The sequence below is a fragment of the Vanacampus margaritifer genome, chromosome 18 (genome assembly GCF_051991255.1).
Source record: "Vanacampus margaritifer isolate UIUO_Vmar chromosome 18, RoL_Vmar_1.0, whole genome shotgun sequence".
Classification (NCBI taxonomy): Eukaryota; Metazoa; Chordata; class Actinopteri; order Syngnathiformes; family Syngnathidae; genus Vanacampus; species Vanacampus margaritifer.
Window position 1 is genome coordinate 517,593 of NC_135449.1, and position 18,605 is coordinate 536,197.

Genomic DNA, 18,605 nt, shown 5'->3' on the forward strand with positions numbered 1-18,605 from the left:
CGTGCGGCCTCCATCCTATTTCCGGCTGTGGGTGTGGCCCTCAGCTAGCGGAAGTTAGCATTTAGCTAGGCAGCATTTGCAGCCTCGTCGCTCGTTAGCTTGTTTGTGGAGCCGGAAAACGAGCAAAACGATCGTGTCAAGGTGCCGCACGCTGATTTTTAGTGGCCGGCCGCCTATTGCGGCTGTGATGCTTTGTCACGATGGGGAATTTGTTTGTGAAAAAGAAGCAGAGTCGAGTGACGGAACAAGACAAGGCCGTCTTGGTAAGTTATGGCGGAGCACGAAGCAGCTTTGGAAACTCTCCATTTTAGGCTTCTTTCTTACTGATCGCGCATACAGGAGTATTCTCACGAGACGTTTATTGCATGCAACTACGTTTTTGCTGTTGCTTTATAATTCGGCCGCATGCGTTTTAACATTTCTGTCTGTTTCTTGCGCCAATCTGTGTTGTGTTCGACTTGTTTTCCGGAGCAAAAGTCAAACATGATTTCATTGACATGAGACCAACATTATGAGGTAGAGCTTTCATTTCCAAGACCAATCCAGTCATATAATTGTTTTTTCCCCATATGATGAATAACCAGACACTTTTTGTTACACGCGATTTCACAGTTCACTTTCATCCAGCAATGTATAAAAAAAGAAGAAGGTTGTTCTCATTGGAGAGCTTGCTAAACACAAAACTGACACTATACAATAATGATGCTATTTTCGATATCAACTATATTTAAAAAGTAATAACTTAGCACTCAACGACAATTTAAGAGTCAAGATTGAATTTACAGTGCACGAGTTGTTAAAATATGTAGTACGGACATTTGTAGTTCATGAAATTAGCATTGAAAACAGTTTTTTTTTTTTTATTAACAAGTCCCAAAAATCACACTTGGCGAATTAACTGATTGTCAACAATAATTTTCGATAAAAGGCGGAGTACAAGCGGTTTGATCGCTGTTGGTAGACTTTTGAGACGTTTAACAAGAACTTTTTGCAGCAACTGAAACAGCAACGAGATAAACTGAGGCAGTACCAGAAGAAGATCGACCTGCAGCTGGACAAGGAAAGACTTTTAGCCAAGCAGCTGCTGAAAAGTGGCAGGAAAGAGTAAGTGGCGCCGGGAAACGTGCACGAAGAACGCTGGCTGACTAGAAATGCGTTGATAACCTCACAACCGTTTTCAAAAAGAATCTAATTGTGAAACACTTTATCAATTCATTCAAATATGCATAGAAGTCAAAATAAAGCCAAGTGACTGAGCAAAAGCAACTTCCTCCCCGTTGTAGCTTTTGCGATTTCACAACTGCATTCGACTACGTTGCCATGTCAATTTGAATGTCATTCATTATGTATCCGCTTTATGATTTCAATATAACTCCAAATAACGGTGATGATTATTTTTTTTTCATACCGGCCGAGTCGTAAAGTGACATTTGTCATGCATTTGTCATGTTCAGCAAAGCGCTGCTCCTGCTGAAGAAGAAGCGCTACCAGGAGCAACTGCTGGACAAGACCGACAACCAGATCAGCAACTTGGAGCGCATGGTGGGTCGGCAACGGCGGCAACGGCGGCGGCAGCTCAACAACGTGGCGCTCGCTCAGCCTCACCTTCTGTCTTGGCAACGTTTCAGGTTCAGGACCTGGAATTCGCCCAGATTGAGAAGAAGGTCATCGACGGCCTCCGAGTCGGAAACGAGAGCCTGAAGAAGATGCACGAGGTGAGTGGGCCGCGATGATGTCATCATCGCTGATGATGTCATTGCAGGCGAATCAAGCAAGACCCATTTTTGCTTTCTTGCAAGGTGATGTCCATCGAAGAAGTTGAGCGCATCTTGGACGAGACGCAAGACGCCGTTGAATACCAACGGGTGAGTGGACGCGGCGCGTCGCCTTTGAAAGATCAAAAGAAAAATCTCTTGATTTATGATCAACTTGAAATATGAGCATGAATACTTTTTTGTAATCCAAATAAATGATCTTACGTTTTGTTTCTGGTGTAATCATCTTCTTTGTTCAGCAAATCGACGAGATGTTGTCGGGCTCGTTTTCCCAAGAAGACGAAGACGCCGTCCTGGCCGAGCTGGAGGCCATCACGCAGGTTCTTCATCATCATCATCATCATCGGCTAATCATTCTGATTGCGCTGACGACGATGCGTGTGCGTAACCCGTTTTCCGCAGGGAGACGTGCTGCTTCCCGACGTCCCCTCGCATCAACTCCCGGACGCTCCCGAGGCCGCCGAGGACAAAGCAGGTTTGTCATCGGCGCCGCCTTCTGGAAGGACGACGCAAAAACACCAACAAAGATTCGCTCGTACCCATGCAGGACTTTTGATATGGTGGAATTGGAAATCCTTGGTGGTGATTAGGAATGCGCTTGGTCATCATTCACTCGGTCCCGACTGCCGAATTACGACGGACACGTTTTCATATCGTGAACTATGTTTGGAAAGACAACAACTCAAAGTTAGGATTGCCTCAAATCGATTTTTTCTTTAGGCCGATTCCAATATCTATCAGAATAAAATGAATCGGCTGCTTCTTTAAGAAAGAAAAGGATATAATAACTTTAAGAAAATAAGTTTGTACATCAAGTGATGTAAATTTCATGACGTAGCGCGTGTCTCACCCGTGTCTCCTTTTAGCGGCCGATGGTCCACGGAAGAAGGCGGAAATGTTGGCGGCGTGACGGCGGGGAGCCCACCCGGCAAACGACCTTCAGCTTCTGCACGACCTCCAGCGCCGAGCGCCACGCGGTCCTTACGAAAAGGCTCACCGCGCTAATTGTTTGGTCAATTCCAGACGCACGCACATGCGTACACTGACATTTTTTAACTTCAAAACCTTTTTAATGGCATGTGGTGCCGATTTAAAAAAAAAAACAAGTGGACTGGAAGATGGACGTTCGTGGAAGCATTTTTTGTAAAAGTCCAACAGGTGCGAGAAGCTCATTTATGTGGTTTCACAATAAAAATGCGCTTTCCAAACGTGTCTTCTGCTGCTGCTTGTTTTGACCACAAGGGGGCGTTGTACTAGTCCTTCATATCATTACTCAAGTAAGCGGGTCATCTAGTTCACAATTTTGGGTCACTAGTAAGATGCAGTCTGACAAACTTCTCTTGCTACTGAGGAGAAAGACTACTAGTAGATCCACCTGAATACAGAATAAATGCTCCACTTCCTGTACTAGTAGCAGGCAGCAGTCTATTTGGGCAACTGTTGTTCGACAAGTTGTAGTAGTGTTTTGGACCTCCAGGGTGCAGCATAGGCGCGTTTTGTGTTTTTCTCAGCTGATGATGAATGGAGCGACTGCCACGCGCGCGTGGGAGTGGGCGGTGCATGAATCACGCGCGTGGATGTGGACGCGCGTCCTTCAGGTGACCTTCGTCTTTCATACCTTTTTGCCGGCATTGTAGATGTGGGTCTGTGACGTCATCGTCAAGTTCAGCCATTCACCCGTTTACTTGATTCAGCGCTGACTTGTGTAACTTTGACAGCTTGTGTGTGCGTGTTCGTGTTACGTGTCACGTGAGTTCATCGTGTGTGCGTGTGTGCGTGTGTGTGTGTGTGTTGCATAAAAAGTGCGATGCTGCTCATCCATCTCGTCCAGGGACGCAGTGCAGTGGGCGTGGCCAGCGATGCCGTAAAATCACATTAGAAAAATACTAAAATGTAAAAAAAATGTGGCCACTTCCGCGATTCCGCGACCCTTTTGCCTTCCAAATCTGAACAGTCCAAATTGCTGGATTGCAATTCGGTTCTGTTAGCGTGTCTGGGCAGCGGCTGGTACGTCATCAGCGTCCGCCTCTCCCAGGGTCCGCGAAGGGAGGGGGGGCGGTTCACGCGCGCGCGTGCGGTCGCGCACGCGTGGGTTCGCCGGTGCGGTGTCGGCGGGACTTTCCTATAAAAGACGACAACGACACACCGGCTGAATTCTCGCCACGCGTCCGCGCCGGTCCATGAACGCGACGCCGTTTCCCGCCAACAACATGTCCAGAAGCGACGAGGTCCACCGGATCACCGAGAACGTCTACAAGGTAACACGCACGCGCGCACACACTTGATCCTTCCTGATTGATTATCGATGATTGATCGGTTCTAGTTGAGACACTTTTTCCATACCTTTAGCATGCTTTATCTCATGATATGTTTTGTGAGTAGGACTTTTATTTTTATTTGATTTTTGATCCTCTTAAATGAGTACAGTAGCCGATATGCTTATCATCTAATGATGGTGTTTGTTGTTGTTGGAATTGATGTCAAAATCATGGTGCGGACTATTTAGGGCACGGGTGTCAAACTCAAGACGCGGGGGCTTAATGTGGCCCCCGCATCAGTTTAGAATGCAGTAGCGGAAATAGAATATGCATGTTTTGTTTTTTCCATTTGGTCATAAAATCTCCAGCAAAATGAGATTATTGATAATCTTGTAGATTACAATTTCATCGATGACTTCTATAGTTTCCAACTCAATTTGTTGCAAATCAATTTTGACATAATGGACAATTGTTTATTGCATTTCTAAAATTGTCACCAAAAGAAATCTCTCGTTTCGTCCCTTTCTTTGCCACACTAACACATTACAACGGAAGGCAGAGATCATGAAACTCAGACTGCCCACTAGACCCTAGACCTAGACCTAGACCTAGACCTAGTCGCAAACCTAAACCTAGCACTAGGACTGCAATCGGATCGAGCGCTTGTAGTTCTAAGAATCACACTGCAGCCCGAATAGCAGGGCTTGATCTGGAACGGAACTAGATCTCGGACCAGGATTAACATAGGACTAGCAAAAGTACCAGACTTACAGTCGATCCACACCTAAATGTAGACCAGGTCCAGAGCTGGAATTAGATCCAGAGATGTAGTCCATACCGGAACTAAAAACAGGACTAGTCCAAGTAATAGACAAAGATCAACAGTTAGATGCAGGACTAGATTTAAATCTAGATGCAGGACTTGGTCTCAGGACTAATCCAAGTAGGAGTCTTGTACTAGGACTAAACTAATAGTAGTCGTTTTTAGTAGTGTTGCTTTTTCTCTCGGTGGTGAAGTTCATGGAAAATGCAAAATCGAGTTAACGTCCACTTGAGGGGAAGCGCAAACGGGATGAAATGGATTTGGACTCACCTGCAGCAATGGCTGAGGTGAGCGCATCGCCGCTGGGGGTCGAAGGTCAAGTTGGCAGCACAAACATCTTGGCAGGCTTTCAGACCACCACCTGCCAGCGCCATTCTTAGCCCCCCAAGTCCCCCCCCCCCCAACACACTTGTGCAGTTTGGACACATCCAATAGTTTGGAACCGTTTGGACCCGAGTTGATGTCACGCTGGAGTGTGGGCGGAGCTTCATGGAGACGCGTTTGAGTTGCGTGCTCTTGTGTGTGTGACCTCGCGACCTTTTTGCTGTCAGTTTGGTGGCCGGCAGAGATGCAAACGTGCGCACTTTTCCATGACTCATGCTGCGCGTGTGCGTGTGGGCTGACCCACTCAATCGTGATGATGATGATGATGAGGAGGAGGAGGAGGAGGACGATGGCCCGGCGGGTGTGTAGGGAGTTTTGTGCGCCGTTGGAGGTTGTTGTTGTTGTTGTGACAGAAAGACAAACAGACAAACAGCATCTGCGCTCTCTCGCAGCGCCACTCGAAATCCCGGCATGCCGCACAACACGCACGCACGCACGCACACACACTTAAATTGACTTCAACTTTGAGGAGATGCAAAGCAAATGTCCTCACTATCACATTGTGCCAACCCCCCCCCCCCCCCCCAACCAGCTTGTGGTGGCGCCACTTGGCTGTGCAGCAATTTGCAGCCCAACATGATGCCAACCTGCTGATCTTTATGTAAGCGCTGACTCATCACGCGCGCGTGCACGCGCACATGCACGCACGTGCACATATGCGCACACACACACACGCACGACGTCACTCCTTACATAAGAAAAGATTCCCGCACACACTTTTGTTGTTTTCCTTGCATGTCACCACAACGTTTGCGGTTTTTCTCAGTCCAGAAACCCAGTAAGGGGGCCGACATCTAGACCTGCATCAAATCCTAGACCTAAAGCAGCTAGGACGGGCTACGTAGTCTTACAGCTAGAACGAGCTCCAGTCCAGTTCCATCATGAGTTTCTGTTTGAGGTTCTTCTCATATCCAGACTAAACCCAACAAAAGGTCCAGGACTAAAATTCAATGTAGTTGCAGCGCTAGCTCTCGAAATAGGACGGAACAGAACTAGACCGAGCGCTAGAAAAGAAATCTTTTCCTTTAGGTAGAAAAAAATAGGATTAGTTTGAGGTGTAGCACTACAGTAGACCTAAAAATAGAACTTGCACAAGCACTGGACTTTAAACTAGACCTAAAACTAGCCTCGGTCCAGAGCTAGAATTAGATCTAGACGTGTAGTACTAGAATTAAAAATAAGAACAATCCAAGTCCTAGACAAGGATCTACAGTAGTACTAAGTCTAACATAAGATTCAGGACTAGGATTTCAAGGTGATGCAGAACTACAGTAGGTCTAATAAGAGGAATAATCCAAGTACAAGGAAAAACTGATATATGATATGAAGATTATTTGGTTTTAGGACTAGAGTTCCAAGTTGAACTAGTGGTAGGACTATAGTCCCTAAAATAGGACGAGTCTATGTAGAGAACAAAACCGAGGCTGGGACTAAATCTTACATAAGATCCAGGACTAGTATTGGATCGAGTTGTAGACCTACATCTTGTGTAGAATTAGTCCGAGTACTAGGACCAGACCCGAGACCTTGTCGTAAGCCTAAACCGAGCAACAGTTCCAGGACTTCAATTGGATGGACTTGTAGTACCAGGACTGAAATGAGGACAAGCCCGAGTGCCAGGACTCAAGTACTGGATTTAGTTCCAGAGCTGAATCTCAAATTAGGTTTAAGGCTAAAATTAGATTAGAAACGTAGAATTAAAAAAATCCGGTCCAAATAACAGTCGGATGTCGACGAGTTGAAGTCGTGCTGCTCTCGCGCGTCACATGACTGACGACATCCAACAACAGCCGGCGCAAATTAATTAGCGGGCGCGGCGGGTGATTGGGCAAGGCCGCACACTCGCCACACTCGCGCGGCCCCCCCCTACTGTGCGTGCGCGCGTGCGTGTGTGTGCGGCCCAGTAAAGCTTGCTGAGGAGATTTTGTTGCGAGCGAGCGAGCGACTTTCTGCCTGCCTAACTTGTCCACGCGTTTTGTCGCCGCAGTCCATCATGGAGCAGTTCAACCCGTGCCTGAGGAACTTCGTGGCCATGGGAAAAAGCTACGAGAAGGCGCTGACCAGTGAGTACCGTCGGCAAGTGGGCGGGGGGGTCGGGGGGGGGGGGTCTCCATGTCCATCCGTCCGTCTGTGTCAACTTGTCCAATGTCCTGTTGCATCACTTCTTCGGCTTTCTTTCATGTGTGTGTGCGTGTGTTTTGTCATGAGCGCTAAGCCACCCTAAGCAATCACAGATGAAATCTCCAAACGCGTTTTCAACTGTCAGTTTAGACCAAACCACAACAAAATGCTTTACAGCTAACAATACTTGAGCGGGAAGTTGGTAGGGATGTTCGCGGGGCCCCCAGAAATCTCATGTGCGTGCGTGCGTGCGTGCGTGCGTGCGTGCGTGCGTGCGTGCGTGCGCGCGTGCGTGCGTAGTGGGGCATGCGTAGTGGGGCCAACATTTTGGGATTTCACAGAGTTGTGGGGCCCACCCGTCCATGTTTTGCTGGACCTCTTTTTGAGTGTCAAGACTTGGTTTAAGAGTTTAGGTTTGAATTGTTTTATGTTTGAGGTTTGGGTAAAGAAAAGGGGCAGGCAATCATTTTTGATGCTTGGGGTTAGGGGGAGGGGCTAGCAAATGCATGGTGTCAATGAGATGGCCCCACAAAGAGAGTAAAACAAATCTGTGTGTGTGTATGTACATGAGAGCGTGTGACAAAAGACTCTCATACGCCGGCAAGTAGGACAGACGGCGTCGTGAGAATTGCGAAACGAGAGCAGGAAGCGCGGAATGGTGGCCGTTTGGATGTCGGGCGGCCATTTTAGGCGACGGCGACTTCGGCGGCCATCACAACTAAGGGCAGGACGATCATAAGTGTCATTTTTCACATTTGACATCATCTGATGACGGACGTTTGCCGGCAAATGAAGGGTTAGCATCATTAGCATCAGATTGACCCCCCCCCACCCCCCCAAAAAAAAAAAACAGTTATTTTGTCATTTGATTCTTGAATGAACAGTTTCGCGATGATGTCATTCACCGGCGTGGGAGGGTTCTCAACTCCAGGTTTCTACAACCACCACAATGATTGACAGATGCCAGTAGATGGCGACGTTGTCACTTTTGGTAATTTCATTTCAGCCATAACAAGTAAAAACAAAGTTGAACAAAATTGATCGCATAACATATATTTAGCCATTTTTTAACGCCGCCTTGTTTTCCGACTTGTAATCGTCTCCAGTCCTGAAACATATTTAAATTCTTGTTGACAAAAAGTGGTTGATGATTTGAAATCTGAAGCATTCAATGGCAATCGTGAGTGACTTTGTCGGTCCACTCAAATGGACTTTTTGCATCAAAACATGCAAATCGTGCGAGTTGCGCAATTCGCATGCGTTGCCCTTTAAACTCGAAAAGCCGTTACGTAAAAAAAGGTGGCGGACGAAGGTCGCGTTTGTCCGCCGGGTCTCGTCGGAGCGTCGCAGCATCTCGCGTTTGCGTTAATCTTCTTTTGCAAATCCGTCGGCGTCGCGCCCCTCCGAGCGGCCCGCCCGCCTGCCGCCTCCCGTTTTGATTGACAGCTGATGTTTGCTTTTCGCTGAGCTCCATTTTGGGAACGTCGGATGTTTTTGTCGCTAGCTTGGCCAGCCAAGAACAAGAAAAGTTTCCCGTGAGTTGAAAGAGGAACAAGTTGAGGAAGAAAAAAAAATCAAATAGTTGGCATGAAAAAAGTCCAAATAGAACGAGAGAGAAAAAAATGTACAAACAAATAAAAACAAAAATAACCCCAAACTTTACAGGGAGGAAATATTTCAAGAGAGAAAAAATCTGCATTATCAAGACTAAAGTCAGAATATAATAAGAATTATGAAGGGGGAAAAAAGTAAGTAACATTTAAGTCATAATATTCCATGAAAATGTATTTTTTTTACAATAATATCAAAATATTATGAGCTCAAACTTGACAAGAATAAAACCAAACTTGATGGCAACTCAAACTTTTACATAATAACAAATAATAATATATAGAAACAATATATATATATATAAATGATTCAAATTCATTTTTAAAAATAATAATAAAGGTTTCAAAGGCAATTTCTTTAAATGCTGAATTGCAAAATCGAGTTGAATCCAAGTGAAGCGTGCTTCGCCTTTGTCGTAGCATTAGCATGCTAGCTGCTGCGCTAACCGCTTTGCTAGCATTTATGACTTCATGCCGTCGATAGCCTAGCGGGCTCAAAGAAGCTGACTAGCGAGACACATTTCTACTAGTGCGCCGACTCGTCCTCTGGTTTGGGACAAGTGGCGTACTAGTAGCGGGACCTGGACGGGCATGTGACGGATGTGGACTTTTTTGCAGGTGTCACGTCCGCGGCAAAGGGTTACTTCCACGCTCTGGTGCGGATGGGCGAGGTGGCCCGCGACAGCCAAGGCGCCAAGGAGCTCGGTGAGTCCTTGTGCGGGCTGGAGTTGGCGATTGGCGCTTTTCGCAACTTCCGAGCGGGCGGCGCCGGCATTCCCGCGACGCCTTTTAAAGCGCTTACAATCATTTGCGGCCTGCGAGTGACCATTCTTTGAAAAGTCCAGTCATCGGTGGATTATTTCATCCATGAACGGCATTTCAAAAGCCTTTTTATTTCACGGGTTCCAATTGACAGCGCATAAAACATCAACAAATCAATTCAATCGGATTCAGTTGCTGGTTTGGTCCATAATGTTGTTGTCACTGGGGAATTCTTTGCGCTCAATCTAATTTATTACAAGACGCATATTAGAAAGCTATCATTTTGTTGTTGTGATTTTTGGGGTTGATGACATTTGCCTCCTTCAGAATGGGGAAAGTCGCCACTTCATTTGAGCATGACGTGCGTGTGCGCCATTCAGTGTTGTTATGCGTGATGCTGTGAACGGCGTGCGTCCCACTCGTCCCCGCCTCCTCATCCTCCTCGTCCCCGCCTCCTCATCCTCCTCGTCCCCGCCTCCTCATCCTCCTCGTCCCCGCCTCCTCATCCTCCTCGTCCCCGCCTCCTCATCCTCCTCGTCCCCGCCTCCTCATCCTCCTCGTCCCCGCCTCCTCATCCTCCTCGTCCTCGCCTCCTCATCCTCCTCGTCCCCGCCTCCTCATCCTCCTCGTCCCCGCTCGCCTTCATCTACGGCGCGTCTGCCTTCGCCCCCGCTCGCTGAACGCGCTGGCCGCTAAAAATAGACGAGTGGCGCTCCTCTGGACCAGGAGGAGGAGGAGGAAGATGGACGGCCGCGGCGTCGGCTCTTCCGTCGCCGGGCCCGCCAAATATGGTCGCGTAGGGGAGGGAAGGCAGCGCGGGAAGCTCCCGCAGTTCCGCTTCCTCTCGTTGACCGTATAAGGACACGCAAACATCCGCTTGTTACGTCACTGGCAAAAGATGGCTGGCAGCCTCGCAAGCGTTTTTATGGCAAGAAGAAGACAAAAATTGGGGCTGCTGCTCGTCACCTCGTCGCATTTGCTCTCATATTAAAAAAAACGTCCAAAATGTGTGTGTGAGAGCATTTCAGTTGCATACACGAACGGAAATGAAATGTCAGCAGCGTGTGAGAGTGCTTGAATAATGTGCCTGAGAGCATCCGGGTCGTGTATATGAGAGGACTTTTCCAGTTGCACGTGTGAGCAACATCAAAAGAAGGCGTGACTCTCATGCGTCTCGCAGGCACGACTTGCAACTCGCACTCATGCAATGACGATGACGTGAAGGTGGCCGTCGTGGTGGCGCGCAAGCTTGCCGGCACCACAACGTTTACTTTGCTGTCAACTGTGGAGTAGGAAGTGGGAAGAGAAATATTTTTCTAAAAAAATTGTTTTTGTGTTTTTGCAACGCAACGCATATTCAGAAGAAACAGCATGTAGGTAACACACGCACACGCACACGCACACGCACACGCACGCGCATGCGTCATGCTGCACCGTGTGGATTATTTGTCATCAGCATTTTTGATCGGTTTGCACGTTTGTCCTCCTCATCTTCCTCCTGCTCCGCATCCTGCTTTCACCTCCTCTTCCTCTTTTCTTCCATCGACCCTCCTCCTCCTCCTGCCGATGCCCCCCCCCCCCCCAGTCATCTCTCGCGTCTTCTCCCCCGCATGCCGTCGCCGAGGTTTCCCGCCGCAAATGTGGCCTGACGGCGTTTTTGTGGCCTGCAGGGGAGGTTCTGTTCCAGATGGCCGAAGTCCACCGGCGGATCCAGGTCCAGCTGGAGGAGATGGTGAGCGCCATCGCCGCCGGCCCGCGACAAACAAACATGCGGCAGGAATTAAAATCAAATAAAACTCAACTCAAAATGTGGCCTTTAACTCATTCACTGCCATTGACGTCTATAAACGTCAAAAATTCATTTGAACTATTTCTATTAGTTTAACATTTTTTTCCACTTTTGTTAACTAGATTATGAAAATCTAGACTTTTTTTTTTTAATTATCTTTTTTTTTCTGAAAAAAAGAAACGAAAAGATGATTAAAAATTAGGAGCTTCAGGTGATTTTCAATTGTAATTAATCACATGACTTTATATCTGTTCTAAATGTACTATAATTTTGTTTCTAGGTTTTCATACTCTTGTTAACAAAAGCTGAAAAAAGTTTTAAACTAAATAGTTCAAATGAATTTTTGACGTCATTAGCCGTCAATGGCAGTGAATGAGTTCAATGAATACATGGTTGGAGGAATTAAAATTGGAATTGAAAATTCTTCTAAAATTAGTATTGAAAATTTCTTGTAAAATGATCTTGCATTCATTTTAAGGTAGCAATTTCCTGTATTTGTTTGGCATGAGCAATATTAGCTTGATCGATTCGAGTCGGCTGCATTTTGTGTTTGTTTGCAGCTGAAGTCGTTCCACAACGAGCTGCTGACCGAGCTGGAGAAGAAAGTGCAGATGGACGCTCGCTACCTCAACGTAAGTGCCGGCAATCCGCATTTCTGTCAGCCGCCGACCGACCGGCGCTCTGCTGCCCCCGCAGGCGGCGCTCAAGAAGTACCAGACGGAGCACAGGAGCAAAGGCGAGAGTTTGGAAAAGTGCCAGAACGAACTCAAGAAGCTGCGGCGCAAAAGTCAGAGCGGGAAGACGCTGGTCAAGTACGGCGACAAGGACGTGCAGGTCGGTGGCACGCCGCCCCACAACGCACACTGCTCGCCATTTTAATGTCACACGTAGACAAGCGATGGACGAGGTTGCCTGTCGACACAGCGTCGCTATGCAAATTCCAATTGGAGTATGCTAATGAGTATGCAAATGAGGCACGCGGGTGTTGCAAAACAGTGCGTCGGTGATCTTGCTGATTGGTGCCTTATATAAAATAGTGTGTGTGTGTGTGTGTGTGTGTGTGTGCGTGGGCCATGAGTGGCGCCGTCTCACACTCGAGCGCCACTCGCTGTTACGTGACACATTTCCTGTTGCGTAACGACATCCAGGAACTTTTCCCATCTCTCATAAAGCATACCTTCCTCCATGTTGCCCTCAGGTCAAGTTTCAAACCTGTGACCTGTGAAGCGTACGATTTCAAAGTAGGGTTTCAAAGTCTCAATTAAAGGAGGGTCTTAAGTCAAGGTTAGGGTTTCAAACCGGGTCCGGATTGGAAGTAAAGGTTTCAAGCCAAACGTTTTGGCTTCAAATTGGTTTCAAACTCAAGTTTGGGGTTTGCATTAGGGTTGCTTAATTAGGGTTAATTAGGGCATCAAGTCTGTGCTGTGAGGGTTTGGGTTTCAAGCTTCCGTTAAGGTTTTCAATTAGGGTTTCGAGTGAGGCTTTTCGGTCCAATTACAGTTTGATGAGATGTCAAGGTTCGGGTTTGTCTTCCAAAAAGTGAAGATGGCAAATGAGGGTTTCCAATTGTCGCTTCACTGCCAAATGATGTTTTCAAGCGTGTGTTCGGGTTGCAAATGACTTGTCATTCGGAATGAATGGTCGCCCGTCAGTCTCGAGATGCGCCCTGTGATTGAGCAAGACCGGTCTTCCCTTGTTGGACGTGGTCCGGGCGGGCATCAGCACTGAGACGGGAGGCAGGCGTGAAATTTCACAGCCCAAAAGGCCCGGCATGCTGACCTACTTTTGGCGTGTGCGTGTGCGAGCGCGCGTGGGCGGGCGGCGCTGAGATGGAGACAGGAAGTACACAAGGTGATGATGTCACTCTCAAGTCTTTCCTGATCTGGAGGAGACGGCGTTGTCATGGCGACCAGTCTGACGGGAAATCCTCTGTGTGTGTGTGTGAGTGTGTCTGTTTGTGTCGGAGCGAGCGGCCGTTTAAACGCAAATGTTTGCTCTGTTGCAGATGAGCGGCGCCGCGCCAGACGCGGGCGCCAAAACTCTGGCCGGACCTCCGCAACTGGCGGCGCTCCGAAGCGGCGGCGGCCCGCAGGTGCCTGAGTTCAAGTCCACTCACTGGTCGCTTGATTAGGGACACTAACTAACTTAATACTAGTTAGTTAGTTATTAGAGACACTAACCTACTACTCATTAGTTATTTAGTTAGTTAGTTAGTGTCCGTAACTGATTAGGGACACTAACTTACTACTTTCTAGTTAGTTAGTTAGTGAGTTAGTTAGTTAATGTCCCTAATTAAGTGGCCCGCGAGTTTCCTTCCTTTAAGTTTTTTATGATGTGAATTTGCTGACCGTGTTTGTCCCGCGTGGCCGCAGAGGCTGATGGAAGTCGGCGCCGAACACTACCAGCAGTGGCCCGAGTCCAAAGTGGCGCCGGTGCCGCCGCAAGGCAAGACCGCCTACTCCAACACGTTGCCCATACGAAGGGCGGCGCCCGCCAAGAGCAAAACCTCGCTGGGTAAGTCATCACACGACAAACAAATGCAACATGTTTCAAGTCATATGGCACCTAAAACACGTGATGTCATCAATGACATGCAGTCACATGACACGAGAAACACGCGAAGCCACGTGACGCGGCGTCAAACGAGCCATGTGAAGCGTGACGTGCGTTTTCTTGCGGCCGGCAGCGGAGCCTCGCACGCTGCCGCGTTCCAGTTCAATGGCGGCGGGCCTGGAAAGGAAGGAGCGTGGCGTGCGGACGGCGCGGGTGCGAGCGCTCTTCTCGCACGCCGCCGGCGACAACAGCACGCTGCTCAGCTTCCAGCAAGGCGACGCCGTCACGCTGCTGGTGCCCGAGGCACGCGACGGCTGGCACTACGGCGAGAACGAGAAGACGCGCATGTGAGTCCGCCCGCCCACACACACACACACACACACACACACACACACGCACACACACACACACACACACACACATTGGCACACGCCGGCCTGACGCTAACCTCTTGCACTCCTCAGGCGAGGCTGGTTCCCCTTCTCGTACACGCGCGTCATCACGGAGGATGACGGAGACGCCGACGGCCGACTTCCTGTTCACAAGTACGCCGTTTGAGTCCAATCTGACATGAATTTGAATAAGTGTGATTTCCTGAATGAATTTTGCTACCACCAGCCTCCATAATATCAAACTGTTTGGTGTCATGTGACATGTTTTGTTTTTGTAACTCTTTATTTTCCATTTTTTTAACATACAAAAATGGAAAACTCACAGCTAACAAACAGGCAAACTCGCAGGCAACAAGCGCTCAACATTGCAAGAAATTAAAAAAATAAATAAATAATAATAATAAAATACAAGGGGTAGAAATAAATAATAATAATAATAAAATACAAGGGGTAAAAATAAATAATAATAATAATAAAATACAAGGGGTAGAAATAAATAATAATAATAATAAAATACAAGGGGTAGAAATAAATAATAATAATAATAAAATACAAGGGGTAAAAATAAATAATAATAATAATAAAATACAAGGGGTAGAAATAAATAATAATAATAATAATAAAATACAAGGGGTAGAAATAAATAATAATAATAATAAAATACAAGGGGTAGAAATAAATAATAATAATAATAAAATACAAGGGGTAAAAATAAATAATAATAATAATAAAATACAAGGGGTAGAAATAAATAATAATAATAATAAAATACAAGGGGTAGAAATAAATAATAATAATAATAAAATACAAGGGGTAAAAATAAATAATAATAATAATAAAATACAAGGGGTAGAAATAAATAATAATAATAATAAAATACAAGGGGTAGAAATAAATAATAATAATAATAAAATACAAGGGGTAAAAATGACACATCATGTGACATGTTTTTAAGATGACGTATGTGACACGTTACGTGTCACATAACGCTTGCTACGTGCCGGCAGTGAACGTCTGCCGTTTGTTTGTGCGCAGCCTCCATCCTGGGAAGAGCAGCAGCACGGGAAACCTTCTGGACGGAGACGCCGCCGCCGTCGCCGCCGCCGTCACCTTCGCGGACTACCACATCCACCCGCTGGCCAGGCAGCCACGCCCCTACGGCGTCACCGTGCCGGGCTTCTCGCAGGTGCAAAACACGCGCCGTCACGTCATGTTATCAGAAAAAAACTCACACCAAGAAATCTTGTCACATGATCAGGACAGCGAAAGGTGACGTGGGAACATATGAGAGGAATTTAGGCCATTCAAAACATGTCAGCTGACTTTTGGCAACCAATTAGAGCTCGAAGTGCTTGACTTGAGTTTGTGGCTCCAGCGGAGTTACATAAAGGCTTGAGGATATGGCGGGGGGGCGGGGTTGTTCTCAGGTGCGTAGGAGAGCACGGTGACACACGTCAGCGGCCGACAAAGACGCTTATGCAAGCGCACTCTTGCGTGACTTGACGCCCGCCTCCGCGCTGCCGCGGAGCTCGACTCCTGCCTGACGAATTCCTTCCGGCAAACACGGACCAAAGAAAGCCACAAAAATATGCAGAGATGATTTTGTCTAAGCAACTCTTCCGCCATCCAGGAAAGCGGAAATGTCACAAATGTCAACAGCATTTTGGGCTCAGGGGTTCTTGTCGTCACTGCATTCGGACCTCCTTCATTCTTGTTGATTGATTGATTGCTGGCTTGATTGCTTGCGTTGTCCTCACCTTTCTCCCCACCTGCGTTTGTGTGGGCAGGTAGCGGCGGACGAGTATGATGCGGCATCTCGATTTGCTGGCAGGTGAGCAACTTTTGCTTCATATCAAGTCAGCACTTCAATATGTTTTGCGTTTTTACCATTTTTCTTATTGTTGTTGTTATTATTATGGCGAGAAATGTTTTGAAGGCTTTTGCATCTCTCACATGTAAATGGCATGCATGCGTGTTCCATTTTTGATTATTTTAACCTGATTTGCGATTCAGATGCTTTCTGGGCACAAAAGTTTCAACAATTGCATTTATTTTGGTATCATTTTCCATCTTTCTCTTTTATGCAAATTGCATTAGCAGTAGTAGCATTTCTTTTCTTTTTTGTCTTTTGTTACCTTGACTTATTTGACTCTTTTGATCTCCTGTGCGTTTGTGTGTAGTGCTTCCGAAGTCAAACTCATTTCCACGGTGTGAGAACGACCAGACAAATCGACCCGCTGATTGCCAACGGGAACAGGAAGTGACCTCACCAGGAACCAGGAAGAGGCGGCAGGCGGTCGGTCGGTTTCCTACGTAATGTGCAGGTGCAAACGTATCTTTCATCCAGGCACTGAATGTCCAAACAATATTCCAAAAAGTGTATGCGTTGATATTCATGACGAGTGTGTGTGTGCGTGCGTGCGTGTATAACGCCACACACGTTACGTATGTTGTGAATTTCCATCATATTTATCTTCTATGAGCACTTTTGGAAATTCTGTTTACGTTGATGAAATTCCCACACTGTGATGGCTGAAATTCTCACGTGGATGACTGTCATGATTATGTTTCATGATCAAGACATTGATTATGTCGACTGACATCATGCGCACGTGATATTTCCATGATTATGTACAGTATATTTATTTACTTGATGATGTATTGTGGCAATATTATGTATTGCGATGATTCGCCTTGAATTATTACGTTCAAATCAGATATTTATTTATCTATCACTTAAGGTTGCCCCCCCCCCCCCCTCCCTCCCCCCAGTCAGCACCCTGAAAGGTGAACGTCACGTCCTTTTCTTTCCCAAGTCTGTACAGAGGAAATGCATGCTTTTGAAGGCAAAACCACAACATCAACATGTAAGGCTGGTATCAATAAAAATGACAAATGTCTTCACCCTAAACGATCGGTGCCGTGTGTCAATCATGAAGTGGACACGTTTGTTCTCGCTGTGCGACTTGAAGACGGACGGGAAGGTGCCGTTACGCAATCAGAGCCTGGTGGGACTCCGCTGCAACGCAAACTTTGACAAACTGCTATGTTTCATCCGGGGCCACATTTGGATGCAAAATTCACAAGAGTTGATTTCAATCCCAAAAGCAGTCTATGCCTATTGCCTAATGCCAACTATGAATGTATTTCTTTAGTTCATTTTTTTCAGATGTTTCTCATGTATTGTTTACACAAAATAAAGTCACAACTAACATAGCATTACATTATGTTATGTATCTTTAAACAAAACATTTTTAGCATAGCTTTCGCTAACCTTTGAGGAAAAGGTCACGGGTTCAAGGCCATATGAAAAGGTGCTTCCTTTTGGAAAGTTGTCACTGCTTTCATGAATTGAACTTTGACGGATTCAGAAGGTTTTCCTCACATCCGGGCCTGCTTGTCGTCAGCACGGAACAAACTTCAACTCTCAAATGTAGTTCAAACATTCTGTGCGTTTAGTTCCACTGATTGCGCAATTCATAAACCAGCTCAAGTTGAATTGTTATGGATGGAAAGTGTGCCCCCTAGTGGTGAACATTGCATACAACAAAATCATCATCTTAGTCACGAAAGATTTTGTACACAGAAGAAAACAACACAAGTGTGCAGACAAATCACAAATTGACATTTTTGTTTAGAAATTTGTCTTAAACTGTGATTCATTTAAAATTGTTACAGTTCTTAACAGGTCTATTTATGCGAAATCAACATCCCAAAGTCTCATACAAAATCACATACCATATTTCATTTCATTTGACAGCAGAACCCAACACCGCCTTCCACTTGAACCTTTAAGGATTCTTTGGACGTTGCTGTCCAGCTTGACAACTCACACTGGTCAGATCTTCAGGCAGACTCAGTCCTGGAGCGGCCGCGTTTGGGTCCGGAATGACGGGACTGCAGGAGACCACCTGCTTCATTCGCTCACACACGCTGGACTTGAGGTTGCTCACATGCTTGGCTTCGTCCAGCGGAGAGTGGGAGCGGAGTTCTCCGTGGGAGCGGCTCCAGGCCGTCGGTCAGCTCTTGGAGTCTGGCACTCGCATACTTGCAGTCCTTCATGGAGGGAACGGGGTCAGAGGTCAGCCGCCCCTCTGTGCTTCTGATCACGTTTGCGACAGCGGCCATCTTTCTGTCC

The 18,605-nt window shown here is 46.7% G+C and overlaps 2 protein-coding genes across 4 annotated transcripts; both read left to right on the forward strand.

The window, feature by feature from the left end:
* Positions 1-12: 12 nt before the first annotated feature.
* On the forward strand, positions 13-2,881 carry chmp6b (charged multivesicular body protein 6b). Its single transcript, XM_077550637.1, has 8 exons — positions 13-263; positions 995-1,104; positions 1,455-1,542; positions 1,629-1,715; positions 1,800-1,865; positions 2,015-2,095; positions 2,178-2,250; positions 2,642-2,881. The coding sequence occupies exons 1-8, from the start codon at positions 201-203 to the stop codon at positions 2,683-2,685; spliced, it is 612 nt and encodes a 203-aa protein (XP_077406763.1). The 5' UTR covers positions 13-200; the 3' UTR covers positions 2,686-2,881.
* A 426-nt stretch (positions 2,882-3,307) lies between these two features.
* Positions 3,308-17,232, forward strand: baiap2b (BAR/IMD domain containing adaptor protein 2b). 3 transcript variants are annotated; one of them, XM_077550631.1, is made up of 14 exons: positions 3,308-4,033; positions 7,228-7,303; positions 9,590-9,676; positions 11,095-11,106; positions 11,404-11,465; positions 12,083-12,154; positions 12,219-12,356; positions 13,528-13,614; positions 13,895-14,036; positions 14,209-14,422; positions 14,540-14,620; positions 15,503-15,653; positions 16,255-16,298; positions 16,648-17,232. In XM_077550631.1, exons 1-14 carry the CDS (start codon positions 3,956-3,958, stop codon positions 16,679-16,681), a joined length of 1,278 nt encoding a protein of 425 aa, XP_077406757.1. In that variant the 5' UTR covers positions 3,308-3,955; the 3' UTR covers positions 16,682-17,232. The 3 variants fall into 3 exon arrangements, with proteins under 3 accessions (XP_077406757.1, XP_077406758.1, XP_077406759.1); XM_077550632.1 differs by lacking the exon at positions 9,590-9,676 and having other exon boundaries at positions 3,309-4,033; XM_077550633.1 differs by lacking the exons at positions 9,590-9,676; positions 11,095-11,106 and having other exon boundaries at positions 3,310-4,033.
* The last annotated feature ends 1,373 nt before the right edge of the window (positions 17,233-18,605 follow it).